This window comes from Bos mutus, chromosome 19 (genome assembly GCF_027580195.1).
Source record: "Bos mutus isolate GX-2022 chromosome 19, NWIPB_WYAK_1.1, whole genome shotgun sequence".
NCBI lineage: Eukaryota > Metazoa > Chordata > Mammalia > Artiodactyla > Bovidae > Bos > Bos mutus.
Genome location: NC_091635.1, coordinates 48431564 through 48452249, shown reverse-complemented (window position 1 = coordinate 48452249; position 20686 = coordinate 48431564). Strand labels below are relative to the sequence as shown.

General features: G+C 39.6%; 1 protein-coding gene across 7 annotated transcripts in view; it reads right to left on the bottom strand.

The window, feature by feature from the left end:
• ACACA (acetyl-CoA carboxylase alpha) overlaps positions 1–20686 on the bottom strand; it is a 283137-nt gene that overhangs the window by 201982 nt on the left and 60469 nt on the right. For 4 of the 7 annotated variants that reach the window (XM_070390509.1, XM_070390510.1, XM_005888164.3 and 1 more), the window contains 2 exons: positions 10777–10823; positions 7364–7616 (listed from right to left, as the gene is read on the bottom strand). In XM_070390509.1, the coding sequence (XP_070246610.1) occupies positions 7364–7616; positions 10777–10823 (300 nt within the window). The remainder of the gene's footprint in view (positions 1–7363; positions 7617–10776; positions 10824–20686) is intronic. The other 3 variants (XM_070390512.1, XM_070390513.1, XM_070390511.1) reach the window with 1 other exon arrangement.

Genomic DNA, 20686 nt, shown 5'->3' with positions numbered 1-20686 from the left:
TGCCTTGCAAGGCAGGGGACAGGTGTTCAATCCCTGGTCCGGGAACTAAGATCCCATGTGTCATGGAGCAACTAAGCCCGTGTGCTATAACTACTGAGTCAGCACTCTAGAGCACGTGCTCTGCAACAGAAGTCACTATAACGAGAAGTCGGTGCAGCACAGCAAAGAGGAGCCCCTGCTCGCCGCAACTAGAGAAAGCCTGGGCACAGAAACGAAGATCCAGTGAGCCATAAATAAATAAATATCAAATACATATATATGTGTATATATTTCCAAGTTCTGTCTCTTTTACATAAGGCTGAGATTTAATCAGAGGAAAACTGCTCAAAGAGAACACCAACATATCTATTACACCCAAGGTTTGAGTCAGGTCTAGTGGCTGACGGTATGAGCTCTGACTGAATTCCATACACAGTGTGCTGTGTGACCTCCGGCATGTTACTTAACCTGTGTCTCAATTCCCCACCCTAAATGGTGGGTAATAAAAGTAACATTATTTGGCTCATGGAGATTAAGTGTGACACTCCACATAAAGAATGTCAGAGAGTTTGACATGTAATAGTCAAGCACGTGATGATGCAGGTTTGATCCCTGGTAGGGGAACTAAGTAAGATCCACAGGCCACTGGCCAACTAAGCTGTGTGCCACAACTGAGACCCTATGGAGCCAAAAATAAATACGTTAAAATAAAAAAAAAAGCTTCAAAACTCTCTAGTTTAATGCTTCTGAAGAGTCAAACATGTTATAGGCAATGTCACATGGAGTTCTAAATTTTCTTAAGATACTGGTAAAGTTCTTTTCTTTCTAGACCATAAAGGTGATAAAGAATATAACTCACCTTCAAGGAGCCCTTCCTGAGTGAATTTAATGACTCTCCCCTTCTTCCATAGCACCAACTACTGTCTTAAACCCCGGCAACAGCACATATTAGGTTTGATTCATATAGATAAAATGTTGGCCATTTGACATTTGGAATAAACATTTTAAGAAGTTTAAGAGACAATTAAGACGGCGTTTCAAACACATGAATTATAGGATAAAAAAGGTTTAAAGAAACCACAATACCGGCACTTCCCTGGTGGCCCAGTGGCTAGACGCTGCTCTTCCAATGTTGGGGGCCCTAGTTCTGTCCTTGGGTCAGAGAAATAGATTCCACATGCAACAACTAGAGATCCCACGCACTGCAGCTGAAAGATCCTGCAGTCTACAAACAGGATCTGGCACAAATAAACAATAAATGAAGAAATATTCTTTTAGAAAAAAAAAAAGGGAAAGAAATCACAGTACCTTAAGAGGTAAAAGATGTAACTGTGGGGCTTATCTTCTTCCAACTGGACTTCAACCAGTATATTAGTTGACAAAACTGACTACAATCTTTGTTTGGTTCAGAGTGTGATAGGTGGGGTAATCTGGATTTGCACAGCATTGTAAGTAGGCAGAACAGTGTGACCTCAAGTAACATTTCACAAGGAGCAGAGAAAATGTCAGTATCTATACAACCAGAAGCCTCTGTTAAATGCCACCAAACCATACATTAGGTATCAAAATTGAGATGCCTATGTTCACTCGTTAATGGTCTTTCTCCTCAAATGTCCAATTCTACTACTGAGGTTCAGAAATAGAGCAGCCTAGCTGATATACAGGTCACATAGCCTAGCTCACCTTCTCTAAAAAGAAAAAGCCAAAGCACAGTTATCTACCATGAGGTCTGTATAGACCCAGCAAGCTATAATTACTTTTGAAGGGTATTATTTTCAAATGTCTGCTTAGAGAGGAATTTATCCAATCTTTCACTAGAGCATATGTGATGCAAATCATCTCCAACTCTGGGAAAGTCTATTTCCTTTTCCTGACTACCCATTCATCACACCCACCAGCCTTCTCACTGAGCACCTAAAATCAAGCCCTAACTTGAAAGAGGGGCCCACTCTCATTCTATACTATGGCAGGTATTTCACTGGGCTTTACATGACCGCCAGTGAGTGTTTTCTGAGAATGTACGGATTAGACTATTCATTCTGGGAGCTAATCCTAAACTCAGCCAGTCTCTATTTAATTTTGGGTTCAAAGGATGAAAAGGAGTATCTGAATCAATGTCATCATTTTCACAGCTTAGGAATATGAGTCCAAAGAGGTAACACGAATTACCTGCGATCACGAACTTAATTGGTGGCAGGTGTCAGAACAGAGTCTTTCTAATATATAAAGTGAATCTGGATGAACTTAAGTTACCCCAAGTGACTTAAATGAATCAACGGAGAACCTGTGCTCTATTTGGAACATTAGCTGTTTCAGAAGCAAGTAGGAACTGGCACTGTCTCCTTCCCAGGCTGCTGATCACACTTCAATTCATGGTTCCTCCACGAGCTACAGGCATGAGTTTTGCAATGGCAGGGCATGCAAAGAAATTATCAGGCACTCATATCATTGACTACACAGTCTTTGCAATAAGAATCATCAACTTTGGGAATGATTTGGGAACCATAAACTGCCTTGTAATATCATCAGCTGAATATCTTAAAACGGTATTTATCTCACCATTGCCAAACTCACAATTTCCTAACCCAATAAATGGATATTCTGCTTCCCTTGGCCTCAAACTGGACAAATTTCTCAAGATGCTGTGGGTCTTTTAAGATCTAGATTTCTCCCGGTGTTTCTCAACAGGAGCAATATGACATTATGAGAACCATCCTCAGTGTGTTGTGTGTGATTATCCAGTACACGGCAGAAGGTTTAGAATCTTTGGTTCTGTCTTCCAAATGCAAGTAACCCATAAGTCACAACCTCTACACATCTACAAATGACCTCGGGGAGGAAGATGCTATCCACCAGTATTAGCCTTCAGGCCAATCATTAAGTGAAAATTAAGTAAGAAAAACTGCTTACATAAAGACCTGACCTCTTTTCCCTGCCACTAAATGCTGACTTCCATTCCTCTTTTTTTAACCCAGAGATTAGATATAATATTTTATTCACTAGCTCCCAAAAACCAGCTTTGTGGGAACTATATAATTAGAACACTTGAGGAGACAAGTTATTGATATGGAATCAGGGCATCTAACTTTTAATTCCAGTTTCTAGCTATTCATCTTTAGGCAAGTTCTTTTCCCTCTTCAGTCCTCAGTTTTATCATCTATTTAAACAAAAGGCATTAGTCTAAATTCTCTCTCTGGTTCACTGAAGTTTGGGGAATCTGTGAAGTAAAACATAATTAACTTTCTTAACTCTTTTCTTTGGACCTCCATGTAGCCAAACATGGGTGACCACTGGTACTCACTACTTCCTCTTTCAGAAGCAAGGACCCCAAATCCCCAGGAATAACCCTAAGACAGGACAGTCACATTCAGCCAGATCCAGCATACGATTTTACTACAGATTCTGATTCTTAAGTGTATAAAAAGGAGCTGAATTCTTTTACAAGCCATTAATAATGGAAGCACCAAGACAGTAACAGCAGCAACAGTCACCCTAATTTATGTTTGTCTAAGCTTACCAATAATCTCAACCCTGGATGCATGTTATAATCACTTAAATAACTTTAAAAAAAATGCCCCAACTCTAAGCCAAGCCAGTATCAAGTGAATCAGAATCTCTGGGGATGGGGCTCATTTCTCAAGATTCCCCAAGAGATTCTTATGTACAGTGAAAACCAAGAACCACTAACTCAGACCCTGTAATCCAAGAAATACAAAGCAAACGAGCACAAGTTCACATGTTGGTTGTACAAGCAAACATCAATAAATAATAATATCAGATCAGATCAGTCGCTCAGTCATGTCCGACTCTTTGCGACCCCATGAATCGCAGCACGCCAGGCCTCCCTGTCCATCACCAACTCCCGGAGTTCACTCAGACTCATGTCCATCGAGTCAGTGATGCCATCCAGCCATCTCATCCTCTGTCCAACCCTTCTCCTCCTGCCCCCAATCCCTCCCAGCATCAGTCTTTTCCAATGAGTCAACTCTTCGCATGAGGTGGCCAAAGTACTGGAGTTTCAGCTTTAGCATCATTCCTTCCAAAGAAATCCCAGGGCTGATCTCCTTCAGAATGGACTGGTTGGATCTCCTTGCAGTCCAAAGGACTCTGAAGAGTCTTCTCCAACACCATAGTTCAAAAGCATCAATTCTTCAGCGCTCAGCCTTCTTCACAGTCCAACTCTCACATCCATACATGACCACTGGAAAAACAATAGCCTTGACTAGACGAACCTTTGTTGGCAAAGTAATGTCTTTGCTTTTTAATATGCTATCTAGGTTGTTCATAACTTTCCTTCCAAGGAGTAAGCGTCTTTTAATTTTATGGCTGCAGTCACCATCTGTAGTGATTTTGGAGCCCAGAAAAATAAAATCTGACACTGTTTCCACTGTTTCCCCCATCTATTTCTCATGAAGTGGTGGGACCGGATGCCATGATATTCGTTTTCTGAATGTTGAGCTTTAAGCCAAATTTTTCACTCTCCACTTTCACTTTCATCAAGAGGCTCTTTAGTTCCTCTTCACTTTCTGCCATAAGGGTGGTGTCATCTGCATATCTGAGGTTATTGATATTTCTCCCGGCAATCTTGATTTCAGCTTGTGTTTCTTCCAGTCCAGTGTTTCTCATGATGTACTCTGCATATAAGTTAAATAAGCAGGGTGACAATATACAGCCTTGACGAACTCCTTTTCCTATTTGGAACCAGTCTGTTGTTCCATGTCCAGTTCTAACTGTTGCTTCCTGATCTGCATACGAATTTCTCAAGAGGCAGATCAGGTGGTCTAGTATTCCCATCTCTTTCAGAATTTTCCACAGTTTATTGTGATCCACACCGTCAAAGGCTTTGGCATAGTCTAAAAGCAGAAATAGATGTTTTTCTGGAACTCTCTTGCTTTTTCTATGATCCAGCGGATGTTGGCAATTTGATCTCTGGTTCCTCTGCCTTTTCTAAAACCAGCTTGAACATCAGGAAGTTCATGGTTCACATATTGCTGAAGCCTGGCTGGAGAATTTTGAGCATTACTTTACTAGAGTATGAGATGAGTGCAATTGTGCGGTAGTTTGAGCATTCTTTGGCATTGCTTTTCTTTGGGATTGGAATGAAAACTGACCTTTTCCAGTCCTGTGGCCACTGCTGAGTTTTCCAAATTTGCTGGCATATTGAGTGCAGCACTTTCACAGCATCATCTTTCAGGATTTGGAATAGCTCAACTGGAATTCCATCACCTCCACTAGCTTTGTTCGTAGTGATGCTTTCTAAGGCCCACTTGACTTCACATTCCAGGATGTCTGGCTCTAGGTCAGTGATCACACCATTGTGATTATCTGGGTCATGAAGATCTTTTTTGTACAGTTCTGTGTATTCTTGCCATCTCTTCTTAATATCTTCTGCTTCTATTAGGTCCATACCATTTCTGTCCTTTATCGAGCTCATCTTTGCATGAAATATTCCTTTGGTATCTCTGATTTTCTTGAAGAGATCCCTAGTCTTTCCCATTCTGTTGTTTTCCTCTATTTCTTTGCATTGATCGCTGAAGAAGGCTTTCTCATATCTTCTTGCTATTCTTTGGAACTCTGCATTCAGATGTTTATATCTTTCCTTTTCTCTTTTGCTTTTCGCTCCTCTTCTTTTCACAGCTATTTGTAAGGCCTCCCCAGACAGCCATTTGGCTTTTTTGCATTTCTTTTCTATGGGGATGGTCTTGATCCCTGTCTCCTGTACAATGTCACGAACCTCATTCCACAGTTCATCAGGCACTCTATCAGATCTAGGCCCTTAAATCTATCTCACTTCCACTGTATAATCATAAGGGATTTGATTTAGGTCATACCTGAATGGTCTAGTGGTTTTCCCTACTTTCTTCAATTTAAGTCTGAATTTGGCAATAAGGAGTTCATGGTCTGAGCCACAGTCAGCTCCTGGTCTTGTTTTTGCTGACTGTATAGAGCTTCTCCATCTTTGGCTGCAAAAAATATAATCAATCTGATTTTGGTGTTGACCATCTGGTGATGTCCATGTATAGAGTCTTCTCTTGTGTTGTTGGAAGAGGATGTTTGTTATGACCAGTGCATTTTCTTGGCAAAACTCTATTAGTCTTTGCCCTGCTTCATTCCGTATTCCAAGGCCAAATTTGCCTGTTACTCCAGGTGTTTCTTGACTTCCTACTTTTGCATTCCAGTCCCCTATAATGAAAAGGACATCTTTTTTGGGTGTTAGTTCTAAAAGGTCCTGTAGGTCTTCATAGAACCGTTCAACTTCAGCTTCTTCAGCATTACTGGTTGGGGCATAGACTTGAATTACTGTGATATTGAATGGTTTGCCTTGGAAACGAACAGAGATCATTCTGTCGTTTTTGAGATTGCATCCAAGTACTGCATTTCGGACTCTTTTGTTGACCATGATGGCCACTCCATTTCTTCTGAGGGATTCCTGCCCGCAGTAGTAGATATAATGGTCATTTGAGTTAAATTCACCCATTCCAGTCCATTTCAGTTCGCTGATTCCTAGAATGTTGACATTCACTCTTGCCATCTCTTGTTTCACCACTTCCAATTTGCCTTGATTCATGGACCTGACATTCCAGGTTCCTATGAAATACTGCTCTTTACAGCATCGGACCTTGCTTCTATCACCAGTCACATCCACAGCTGGGTATTGTTTTTGCTTTGGTTCCATCCTTTCATTCTTTCTGGAGTTATTTATGGACATTCTCAATTATACCCAGAGAACTGCGTTTCTAGAGGAAAAGGAGAGCTCTACAACAACCCCTTGTTCCTCAATAAAGACTGGCCTTGGGACTTCACTGGTGATCCAGTGGTTATTAAGAATCCACCTTGCAATGCAGAGGACACGGGTTCGATCCCTGGTCAGGGAACAAAGATGCCACATGCCAAAGGAAAAGTAAGCCTGTGCACCACAACTACTGTGCTTGTGCTCCAGAGCCTGTGCTCTGTACAGCCACCATAAACTAAAAAAAAAAAGAATATAACTTCCTGACATGATCAAGCAGTTCAGAGAAAGATTACTACCAGATTACTACCATCCCTGCAAACGCCCTATCAGTCACTGGACAGTTATAACAATATTAGTCAAAGTAATAGAGACTGAAATTCCTCAGCCTCACTTACTGAGTCTCGCTAGAAGACCCCCCGTAAGAAGAACAAGAGAACAGTGAGAGGAAACATTTGGGAAAAGATGCTTTTGAAAACCTGCACCCCAGGCAAAATAGATCATCTCCCACTTACTCATCAAAACTTTAAGTCCAGTGATGTAGATAAAGGGGAAATAATCTTGACTCAGAACATCCTTGCTCTTTCTAGAACAAGATCAGTGAAACCAATAGGACAGGCTCAGTAAGAAAAAGGTTCAGCTTCTCTGACTTACCTCATGTGTAAGGCCAGACCATCCTGGAGGCTCGAGATGCCCAAGTCAGAGAGCGTGTCTGAGCTGACCGAGGCTGGCGACAGAGAGCCCTCCTTCTCCTCCAGCAGGTCGAGCTTCACCAGGTTGCTAATCTCATCCTCCGAGTTATCTTCAGACACGGAGCCAATAATGAATCGGGAGTGCTGGTTCAGCTCCAGAGGTTTGGCCAAGGAAGAAGGTTCATCCATTGCTTCTTCAAAATGAGCTCTCAGAGCTATAAGAAGACAAAGAATAAGTGAGAAAAACAGCTTATGAATAATAACCTGAGGAAATAATAATCTGAGGAAAGCCACAAGTTAGACCTAATACACCACAGCTGGCAGGCACCTGGAGCAAGGCAGAGTCTGAAATCTAGTGTTCTTGGCTACTCTTTTTCAAGGATTTGCTTTCATTTTTTTCTTAATTCTTTTTTTTTTTTTAATTTTGGCCCACACTACACAGCATGTGGGATCCTAGTTCCCTGGGCCAGGGATCGAGCCTCCTGTGTTGACAGCACAGAGTCATAACCACGGACCACCAGGGAAGTCCCAAGAATTTTGCTTTCTAAAAGAAAATTCAGATCATGGGAACTACACCTAAAAAAATTAAAATCTGTTCCCTTTTCCTCAAGGAACATTCTCTCTAAAAACTATAAGCCATTCCCAATGTCTATAAATTTGGTGATGTCCAGGAACTAATAATGACCAACGGAGAAATCTTTGCAAGTAGGTGAAAGCTGCTTGCTGTGATATTGTGACTTCAGCTGTTAGTACTGGGGCTTCCCTGGTAACTCAAAGGGTAAAGAACCCGCCTGCAATGCAGGAGTCCCAGGTCTGATCCCTGGGTTGGGACAATCCCCTGGAGAAGTGAATGTCTACCCACTCCAGTATTCTTACCTGGAGAAATTCACAGACAGAGAAGCTTGGTGGGTTATAGACCTTGAGGTTGCAAAGAGTCAGATACGACTAAGCAACTAACACTGACATTCATTAGAGAGAATGCAGGGTAAGGGTTTGGGGACAGCAATGGGCTTTTGAAACTTGGTGTTTAAAGTTAAGTATACAACTATAACCTGGTTCCAAATATTACACTGTGAAAGACTATGAATTTTATGTAACTGTATATATTTATTATACTTAAGTGAAATAATATATAACAAACTATACATATTTATTATACATAAGTGAAATATATTTATAAATGTACATACATATATAAAGAAAACTAAATGTGTATATATACTATACACTACACACACACACACACATACAGTTTGCTTTAAAGCAAATTCCAAATGAGTATTTCTTAATTTAAAAAAATCTTTACTTGTTCCCATGAATTTTTTCTTAAAATTACATATGTTAAAAATTCATCCCAAAATCTCTGTTTGGGGCTCTAATGTGCTGACTGCTGACATGATAGCGAGAAAGTGAATCTACTATCAAATTTAAAATCTATAATTACAATTACGGAAGTGTTATCTCAATTAGGTATAAGTTTTCTAGATACAGGGCCTTACTAGTCAAGAGTAGATGTTATCAACTGCTAACAAACTAATTAACAAAGATCAAAACATAGCTCAAAGATGAAAACAATAATAAAAGCAAAAAGTAAATGAAATAATATTTACTCTGTCATTTCAAAAATCCTATTTTAAAAAGTCAAAACTACACATCAAATTGGTATTGAACAGCTTACTGCCTGACCAACAATTCTAATTGAGAGAAATGATTCCCAGTTCTGATACTGAGATGCTCTAAGAAAGTTACAGTAATAAACTTATTATTAATAACTTCATATGCTATAAACCACTTTGATGGATAAAAGTGTTCTTTGACAGTAGATAATGAAACATCAAGATTTTAAAATATTTGAGAATCATCACTAAATATGTTAAAACCACAGATGCACCATTAGCTTTGTGTAAGTTATGAATCAGAGCTTATTCATTTACAGAAACAAAACAGGATCTGCAAACGCTAGAGCAGTGGTTCTCCACGTGTGGCTGCTGGACCATGACAGCAGCCACAGTAACCACATCACGGGGCTCTGCCACGGACTAGGTGACCATACCTAAACCCACGTGTCAGGGCACAGTAATCCATTTTTTAACAAGTCCTGAAATTTGAAATCCACTGTGCTAGAAGAATGGAACAATAATAAAAATTTGGCAGGAATGCTAGAAATTACCTATAGACATTTCCTAAAAGTGAGCTGGGGATTACTTAGTTTTTCATTTTAAAAACCAGAATCAAATATTAATATAAAAGCATCATGTGACAGGAAAACTTGATGTCTAAATTCACTACACAGGGGGCTTCCCTGGCAGTCCAGTAGTTAAATGACTCCATGCTTCCACTGCAAGAAGCCCAGGTTTGATCCCTGGTCTGGGAACCAAGATTCCTCATGCTGTGTAGTATGGCCAAAAATAAATTAAATAAATTCCCTATACATTTCTCCTTTAGAATATCAGGTTTCTTTTTTTAAAAAAAAATTTTAGTATCTCCAAATTTTATAAAGAGGCTTATTTCCAGAATGCTTGGTTTTCAAAAAAACCCAAGTCATTAAAAAGAAAAAAAGATATAAGGGGAAAAGGAAGAGAAGGAGAGAGGGAAAAACTATAACAGATTTACCACTCTGAAGAACACCAACAGGTACAGCAGCAAAAAGGCTGCTGCTTTCATATTTTTAGAGCAGTGACTAATCAAGTTTAAAAATACTAGATTAAAAAAAATTTCCAAATTCCATCTCAACTAACACAGAAAATGATAGTTGCCTTCTTCACAAGAGAAATAAGTAAGGCACTCAGGGACAGATTCTAGTTTATAGTCTAAGCAAAATTAGATAACTGAACACACACACACAACATCCTATTGAGAAACGACCAATTCTCTGATTCCAAGGGAGAAGAAAACGAAAGGGCTAAATAAATGAAAGGCTCCACATGGTCAACTTCAAATTGTTCTTTCCAAGCTATGAACATGAAGAAAGCCTTCCCTATAGGTTCCAGAGACTGAAAGCAGCTAAAAGTCAACATCTTAAAAGCCTGTCCACCAACCGGCAACTCTACTTGAGCGGTATTCTCAGGCGACAAGCCTACAAACCACAGAAAAGAGAAGTCGTGTATGGAAAATTACTGAGTAGCTGCCAGACACTCTAGAAGCTACTCCACCGCCCATCCCATCTCCAGTGATTCCAGCCGGAATTAAGGAGAAAAGGTGGTGGATTCCCACCACTGTCAGTCTCCTCCACTTCAGGCTACCCCCTCTCAATCTGCTTATATTCTTTTGTGGAAGGCAACTTTTAACATGAAAGTCTACAATTCCTTATTTCAGCACATGAACATAAAACTTTTAACACATTGTACACATGAAAGAGCATTATTTGTAACTGACCTCTTATAATTCTTATTGTCTGAGCAGATATCCACTTCCAAAAAGAACTAAAGAGAGAAAGAGAGAGATTTGAAGTTTTTTTTTTTTTTTTTTAAGAAACTCAAATTTTATCAATTGCTGTTTTGTTCATCTTAGTATAAAACTAAATACTCAAAGTATCATTTTTCTGGTCAAATATACTATTTATTAACTTGAAGTTCAAAGTTCAGTTGATTGTTTAAATCTGTAAATCAAAAACATTATACATTCAAAGACTTTATTATTCATGAAAAGTATTAAACAGTAATCCAAGCTTACCATTCCACAAGGTGCCTTTTCCAACTGTGTGTCTCGATGGACACATTCTGACCCTATGACTCCCAATATTTCATCAAAAAGGAGGCAGTGGGGACAAGAGAACCACTAGATTCTCTACAATTCACTCAGGCTCTGATTATGTTTCCACAAAGGTTGGGAGCCAAGGAGAGGACAGGTCTCTAATTATCAAGTCCCTAAACTAAGGGAGCTAAGAATCTCTAGCTATTTCCCAAATACTCAGTTTCCTTCTTTGCCCAACAATTATAATGTATTCAGGGTAGAAATTCTCAACTTTGACTACATGTAACAATCACCTGTGGGTTTTTTTTTTTTTTTAAACAAATAAATGGATCAAGAAGATGGGGTGTATTTATACAATGTAATATTAGCCATAAAAAATGAAATTTTGCCATTTGCAAAAACACAGATGGATTTGGAGGGTATTAAGTGAAATAAGTCAGGCAGAGAATGGCAGATATTGTATGATTCCAGTTACATGTGGAATCTAAAAATACAACAAACTAGGAAGTGAATATAACAACAACAACGACAAAAAGGCAGATTCACACATACAGAGAAAAGACCAGTGATTACTGGTAGGGAGGGAGAAGGCGGGGAGGAACAATAAAGGGGTAGGGGATTAAGAGGCACAAACTATTTTGCATAAAATAAGCTACAAGGATATATTGTGTAACACAGGGACTATAACCAATATTTTATAGTAACCGTAAATGAAGTATAACCTTTAAAAACTGTTGACTCTATATTGTACACCTATATATAATATTGTATATAATATTGAACATCAACTATACTTCAATTTAAAAAATTATTTAAAAAACAAACAAAAAATATATATATTATGTCTAAAGTCCATTTCAGATCTTCTGAACCAGAATCCCTGCTAGAGAACCAGAAATCTGAGTATTAAGTTCCACGACTGACTGAACCTCTTATAAATCTGGGCTTGGGGCTTTCCTGGTGGTCCTGAGGTTAAGAATACACCTTGCAATGCAGGGGACGTGGATTCCATCCCTGGTCTGGGAAGGTCCCATGTGCCTTGGGGGAACTAGGCCTGTGAGCCCCAACTACTAAAGCCTGCATGCCCTGAATCCTCTGCTCCTGCAACAAGAGAAGCCACCGCAATGAGAAGCCTGTGCACTGCAATTAGAGAGTAGCCCCCACTCTCCACCACTAGAGAAAGTCCTTGCACAGCAGTGAAGATCCAGCACAGCCAAAAATCAATTAAAAAAATTATAAAGTAAGTAAATAAATCTAGGCTTGAAAATCATTGCTCTAGAGTACAGAAGAAAAAAGAAGGAAACAACCTCTTTATACAGATAGGAAAATCCAGACGCTCAAAGAGAAGACCCCAAATGACAAACAGGAGGACTGGGGACAGTGCAGGTATACCAAGTCTCAAGTTAGGATTACCCGATTGTGTAGTCTGAGCTAGTATTATTCCCTACAATTATGGTGAAGAAGGCAGTGAAAAGAGGCAGGAAAAGGTATGTAAGTATGGATGGAATGTAAACAAAGGAGTCAAAACCAAGGGCCAAGATAACAGCCTGACCCTACCACATACTGGCAGCGCACCGGAACAAGTCACTAAGCGTCTCCGAGGAGCCTCATCTGCGAAGATAAAAAGAAGTCACATGTACCTCATGGGACTGCTGTGAGGACTGAGAAAACGGAAAGGCTTTTACAAACGGTGATGCACTGTGTTTCAAACGTGAGCTAACCAACAATCAGAATACGAAGACATTAATGTAGGGAGTTACAACCAACATTTTAAAGATCAAGTGGAACAGAAAATGCTGGGGCTCCCCTGGTGGTCCAGTGGTGAGGAATCCACCTCGCAACGCAGGGGATTCGATTCCTGCTCAGGGAACTAAGACCCCACACGCCAAGGAGCAACTAAGCCCTTGCACCACAACTCCGCAACTATTGAGACTATGTGCTGCAGCCATAGAATCTGTGCGCCATGGATCCGCAAGACACAAAAGATCCTGCACGCCACAACTAAGACCCAATGCAGCCAAACAATATATATTACAAGATAAAAAAAATAAGTATTTTTTAAAAAGAAATGGTTAACAGTGCACCATACTATAAGGATAAATACTGCTTTGTAAATTTTTGTATCAATTACATATATTTCATAATGTTAACAACATCTTATTATGGTTGAGTCCAAAAAGTTAAGTCCTTTTTTTTTTTTGGCCACACCTCCTGGCTTGCAAGATCTTATTTCCCCGGCCAGGGATTGAACCCATGTCCTCAGTGAAAACCCTGAGTCCTAACCACTGGACCTCCAGGGAACTCCCCAAAAAGTTAAATCTTAAAGTCACAATTAATCTTCAAACTGCCCCCTCCACTTTATCCTCTCTAGCAAATGCAGTGGGTGAAGTACCTAAACCAATAGCTCTTAAAGTTTCTTAAGTCAAGATACTACCAGAAATCTGATAAAAGCTAAGGACCTTTTTCTGACAAAAATTCATGCTCACCCAAATTTTGCTTGCACACAAGTTTGGGAACCCTAAAGCCTTGCCATGAAATAGGCTTAGACTTTTTTCTCTAAGTGGTCAAAGAATGGAGTTGAGCCCTCGAGAAGGCTCATACAGCTGCTGTCTTATCACCTCTAAAAGAAGGCCTTTCCCCAAATAGAGCTGTAGAACATTCTACTTAGCCAAATAAATACTTCATTATGTCAAATGTTAGCAAGGTCAAATTTTCTTTTATTTAAAAATACACATAGTTGACTCTTGAACAACAGCAGGGGTTAGGGGTGCCAACCCTCCGCACAGTCAAAAAGTCGCATATCACTTGGAGGGGGCCCTCTATATATGCAGTTCCTCCAAATCCAAGATTCAGCATCCACAGATGTGACCAACCTTGGTTCCCATAGTAATTACAGTATTTACTACTGAAAATAGTCCACATATAAGTGGACCCACGCAGTCCAAACCCCTGTCATTCAAAGATCACCTGTCGATATTCTTAAACTTTTATTTGGGGACCTGAAAATATTTGCAGAAGGCTCCCAAACTGTACCCTATGTCCCTGAAAAAAATGAGGTAAAGCTAACTATAGCTAATGCACTTATTTAGACATTTCTCTAAATAAAACAGAACAGACTTTGCCAAACTTACGAAACATGTTCTTGAACTCAAATGACATTGTATTTTCCCAGCAATTCTAATAAAGAGGCAGCAATTAGTTTTCACAGTGACTGATAAAAGTATCCAAGCTAACACAGCCTACCCTTGCCTTTTTAAGCCATAGTAACTTCACTGAAATTTTAATCAAAAATAATTACTGAATTTTCTTGGTCATTTTTATCATTCTATTAATGAACTCTTCACTCCAGTATCCTTGCCTGGAAAATCCCAAGGACAGAGGAGCCTGGTGGGCTACGGTCTACGGGGTCTCAGAGAGTCAGACACAACTTAGCACATAAAAGGATTTTGGTATTAATTCAATATCCATGAGGGTTATACAGTTCTTTTTTAATTAACTGATTTACTTATTTGGCTGCGTCAGGTCTTACTTGCAGCACTCGGGATTCTCGCTGCAGCGCACAGAGGCTTCAGTTGTGGTGCGCAGGCTTCAGCAGCTGCGGCTCATGGACTCTTGAGTGCAGGCTCAGTAGTCGTGGTACTCAGGCTTAGCTGCTCTGCAGCATACGGGATCTTAGCTCCCCAACCAGGGATCGAACTAGTGTCCTCTGCATTGCAAGGCAGATTCTTAACCGCTGGACCACCACGGAAGTCCCTATACAATTTTTTTTAAGCCACATTTTATTTTCCTGCAAGATCTGAATTTTAAAATGACAAGCACTTGTGTTCCGACTAGTGAGATAAATGACAATATATTCAAAGATAAATAAGATTTGGTCCCTGGCAAAGTGGCTGTGGACACCTAAATAAACAATTACAGTAGTATAATAGTTGCTAGGTGTGGAAACACAAGAGAAGGTAAGGAAACACAAACCTGGAGGTGATAATGATGAGGGCAGGGATCAAAGAAGACTTTCTGGAGTGGGAAGGCATTAGCAAGGATTAACTAAGAAGAAAATCAAGGAGGGAGACAAAGGAAGGAATTCCATGTAGAAGAAACCATTGAATAAAGACCTAGGTAGAATAAGATTTATGAGAAATACTACATCTGAATGTCCCTCCCAAGTGGTGCTAGTGGTAAAGAACCCACCTGCCAATGCAGGAGACACAAGAGACACGGGTTCAATCCCTGGGTCGGGCAGATACCCTGGAGTAGGAAATGGCAACTAAAGCAGTATTCTTGCCTGGAGAATCCCATGGACAGAGGAGCCTGGTGGGCTACAATCCAGGGGGTCACACAGAGTCAGACACAACTGAAATGACTTAGCATACAGCACATCTGAATGGTTGCAAGAATTTGAGGCCATTTCCTTCCAGAGCCAGCGGGAGACTTTGGGGTTGTTGTTTGTTTGTTTGGGGGGGGGGTGGTTATTTTGTTTGCTTTTGGTAAACAGGAACAGATCGCTTTAGGATATAATAGTCAGAGAAAATAATACAGTGTACTTATCTGTCCTAGTCTTCATTTCTCAGTCTAGGGATTTAGATTATTTATCAAGGAGGTAGCTGGTGCAAATTTCTGCACCTTTCAAGAAATCTTTAAAGAAGACTTGCCTAACTTCTGGATAAGGATGTTAAGTTGAATGCATATCCACTTTTGCTCCTGCTTGAAAATCCCATTAAAACAAAAGGAAAGAAAAACTTTTACAAGCATAAGCCAAAGAAAGTCACCTCTTCCTTCCTCCCCCCCAAAAAAGTCAGGGGAGACTACAGCAGGATAATTTTCTTGAAAGAGAGATGGAAGAGTGATAAATGACTACACAGACCCAAGAAAATGAAATCACGACCCACTGTAGTAAACACAGAATCAGTATAATTTATATCATAGAATCTCTAAAATGTTCAGGAAGTGGAAGTGAAAGATGGAACTATAAAGAGGATTGGATGAAATTCTATCTCAGAAGCTTCAGATCCTCAGATTTTCTCCCCAACTGTAAACCCAGGTGCCTGCTGCTCTGCCATCCTGATAAGAGACTGAAGATTTTTTCGCTAGAGAGTAAAATGGAGGGTTTCTAGGCTGAGGGATGCTGGCAACAGTAAAAGGGAAGATACCATAATGAAAGTGGAGAGATTAAGTAAACACATTGAGTAAGACTTCCCAGCCTTCCCTCCCCAATTTTCACCCTCCAAGAGGGAAACTGAAGGATCATTCTTTGCAGAATTTAACCAGATGAATGAAAGGAAAAAAAAAAAAAGCCTCAAGTAGAACAACAACAAAGAACATTCAGTTCAGTTCAGTCGTTCAGTCATGTTCAACTCTTCGCAACCCCATGAATCGCAGCACGCCAGGCCTCTCTGTCCATCACCAACTCCCGGAGTTCACTCAGACTCACGTCCATCGAGTCAGTGATGCTATCCAGCCATCTCATCCTCTGTCCAACCCTTCTCCTCCTGCCCCCAATCCCTCCCAGCATCAGTCTTTTCCAATGAGTCAACTCTTCGCATGAGGTGGCCAAAGTACTGGAGTTTCAGCTTTAGCATCATTCCTTCCAAAGAAATCCCAGGGCTGATCTCCTTCAGAATGGACTGGTTGGATCTCCTTGCAGTCCAAAGGACTCTCAAGAGTCTTCTCCAACACCATAGTTCAAAAGCATCAATTCTTCAGCGCTCAGCCTTCTTCACAGTCCAACTCTCACATCCATACATGACCACTGGAAAAACTGTAGCCTTGACTAGACGGACCTTTGTTGGCAAAGTAATGTCTTTGCTTTTTAATATGCTATCTAGGTTGGTCATAACTTTCCTTCCAACGAGTAAGCGTCTTTTAATTTCATGGCTGCAGTCACCATCTGCAGTGATTTTGGAGCCCAGAAAAATAAAGTCTAACACTGTGTCCACTGTTTCCCCATCCCGTGAAGTGATGGGACCAGATGCCATGATATTCGTTTTCTGAATGTTGAGCTTTAGTCAACTTTTTCATTCTCCACTTTCACTTTCATCAAGAGGCTCTTTAGTTCCTCTTCACTTTCTGCCATAAGGGTGGTGTCATCTGCATATCTGAGGTTATTGATATTTCTCCCGGCAATCTTGATTCCAGCTTGTGTTTCTTCCAGCCCAGCGTTTCTCAGGATGTACTCTGCATATAAGTTAAATAAGCAGGGTGACAATACACAGCCTTGACGAACTCCTTTTCCTATTTGGAACCAGTCTGTTGTTCCATGTCCAGTTCTAACTGTTGCTTCCTGACCTGCATACAAATTTCTTAAGAGGCAGGTCAGGTGATCTGGTATTCCCATCTCTTGAAGAATTTTCCACAGTTTATTGTGATCCACACAGTCAAAGGCTTTGGCACAGTCTATAAAGCAGAAATAGATGTTTTTCTGGAACTCTCTTGCTTTTTCTATGATCCAGCAGATGTTGGCAATTTGATCTCTGGTTCCTCTGCCTTTTCTAAAACCAGCTTGAACATCAGGAAGTTCACAGTTCACGTATTGCTGAAGCCTGGCTTGGAGAATTTTGAGCATTACTTTACTAGCGTGTGAGATGAGTGCAATTGTGCGGTAGTTTGAGCATTCTTTGGCATTGCCTTTCTTTGGGATTGGAATGAAAACTGACCTTTTCCCGTCCTGTGGCCACTGCTGAGTTTTCCAAATTTGCTGGCATATTGAGTGCAGCACTTTCACAGAATCATCTTTCAGGATTTGAAATAGCTCAACTGGAATTCCATCACCTCCACTAACTTTGTTCATAGTGATGCTTTCTAAGGCCCACTTGACTTCACATTCCAGGATGTCTGGCTCTAGGTCAGTGATCACACTGTCGTGGTTATCTTGGTCGTGAAGATCTTTTTTCTACAGTTCTTCTGTGTATTCTTGCCACCTCTTCTTAATATCTTCTGCTTCTGTTAGGTCCATACCATTTCTGTCCTTTATCGAGCCCATCTTTGCATAAAATGTCCCCTTGGTATCTCTAATTTTCTTGAAGAGATCTCTAGTCTTTCCCATTCTGTTGTTTTCCTCTATTTCTTTGCATTGATCGCTGAGGAAGGCTTTCTCATCTCTTCTTGCTAATCTTTGGAACTCTGCATTCAGATGCTTATATATTTCCTTTTCTCCTTTGATTTTCACTTCTCTTGTTTTCACAGCTATTTGTAAGGCCTCCCCAGACAGCCATTTGGCTTTTTTGCATTTCTTTTCCATGGGGATGGTCTTGATCCCTATCTCCTGTACAATGTCAGGAACCTCATTCCACAGTTCATCAGGCACTCTATCTATCAGATCTAAGCCCTTAAATCTATTTCTCACTTCCACTGTATAATCATAAGGGATTTGATTTAGGTCATACCTGAATGGTCTAGTGGTTTTCCCTACTTTCTTCAATTTAAGTCTGAATTTGGTAATAAGGAGTTCATGATCTGAGCCACAGTCAGCTCCTGGTCTTGTTTTTGTTGACTGTATAGAGCTTCTCTATCTTTGGCTGCAAAGAATATAATCAATCTGATTTTGGTGTTGACCATCTGGTGATGTCCATGTGTAGAGTCTTCTCTTAAGTAAACACATCGAGTAAGACTTCCCAGCCTTCTCTCCCCAATTTTCACCCTCCAAAAAGGAAACTGAAGGATCATTCTTTGCAGAATCTAACCAGATGAATGAAAGGAAAAAAAAAAAAAGCCTCAAGTTGAACAACAACAAAGAACATAGAGATCCCAAATTAAAATGCCCAGTCAGATCACCCCACAGTGAAATAAACAGTCAATGAGCCTCATTCACATTTTCATAATCTTGGATTAGTTTTTCAATCCCCTCTCTTAAAGTTTAGCAGTCAATTAAGGATTACTAGATGTCTGAGAAAAACATGAAAGGATTCTTTTTTTAAATAATGACTACCTGTAGAAAACAATGCAACTTAAAGAGATTATGCAATACAAAAAAATTTTAATTAGGGGAGGGGAGGCAGGAAGGCAACCTAACTTCTGTGGTATTTTTCCTATAAACACATAACCTTAGAATAATCACGAGAAAACATCAGACAAATTTGAATTAAAGGACAAAATACTTAAACAGTTTTCTTCAAAACTGTCAAGATCATTTTAAAAAAAAAGAAAAGAAAGACTAAGAAACCACACAGATCAAGGGAGACTAAAGAGACATCACGACTAAATGCATGCAGTTTCTTAGATTAGATCCTGGAACAATAAACTGGAGAAATCTAAATTAAATCTATAGTTTAATATTACTAAACCAATGTTAACTTCTTAGTTTTGACAAAAGTACTGTAATTATACAAGATATTAACACTGAAGGAAGCTTGGTGGAGGGTATTCAGGAATCTTATGTATGCTATTTGCAACTTTCCTGTAAATCTAAAAATCACTTCAAAATTCAAAACAAAATTAAAATGTTTAATTTTAAAGGACTATCATTATCCTGAGAGAACTAAGATATTACTTACATGAAACACATGGGATATTTTTAAAGGAAATATTTAAAGAACAAGAAAGAGTTCTTGTAAGTTAAAAATACAACCACAGCAATGAAAACTCAGTACAAAAATTAGAAGATAAAGAAATATCTTTCATAAATCAGAACAAAAAGAAAAAAGAATGAACAATAAGAGAAAAAAGATAAGTACTAGAGAATCTATTCAGAAGGTCCAAAATATGAAGAAGAAAGTATGAAAGTGTTAGTCACTCAGCAGCGTCCAACACTTTGCAACCCCATGGACTGTATGTAGCCCACCAGGCTCCTCTGTCCACGGGATTTCCCAGGCAAGAATACTGGAGTCGGTTGCCAGTCCCTTTTCTAGGGATCTCCCCTACCCAGGGATCAAAACTAGGTCTCCTACATTGCAATCAGATTCTTTACCGTCTGAGCCACCAGGGAAGCCCATATGAAGAAGCAACACTCTCAAAAGTAAGAACAGAACAAAATATAGAAAGCTAAAACTGATGTAGTAAGTCAATAAACTTCCTAAAATTGAAAGGCATAATGCTCAGATTAAGAAGGCCCATCAAAGGTCTATTACAACAAACAAAAACAGACAGGCACCAAGTGACATCACTAAAATTTTTAAAAAATGAAGACAAAGAAAAGATTCCACAAGCCTCCAGAGAGAAAAAAAAAAGGTCACATACAAAGGAGCAAGCATCAGAATACCCTTCATACCTAACAGCCTGAAAAAAATTATGGAAGCCTGAAGGTAGTGAAACAATGCTTTCAAAATTCTGAAAGAAAATTATTTCAAACCTAAAATTCTATGGCCAACCAACTATAAGGATAAAGATATTTTTAGGCAGCAGAATCTCAAAATAATTACTTCCTAAAATGAAGCAATTAGAAAATATATTTCATTTTACAAACAGTAATACAATAATTGATACAGCCCAGAATCATAAATGTATGTTAAAACCATTGGAAAAGAGATTATTCTAAAACAGGATATTCCCGTAGTGTTAAAAAAGAAAATTGCCTTACAGAAGAGGGTTCTGGGAAGACAGTAGAGTAGCAAGTACTAGGAATCTGTGTCTCCAATTAGACAACAATTGCACTGGCAGAATC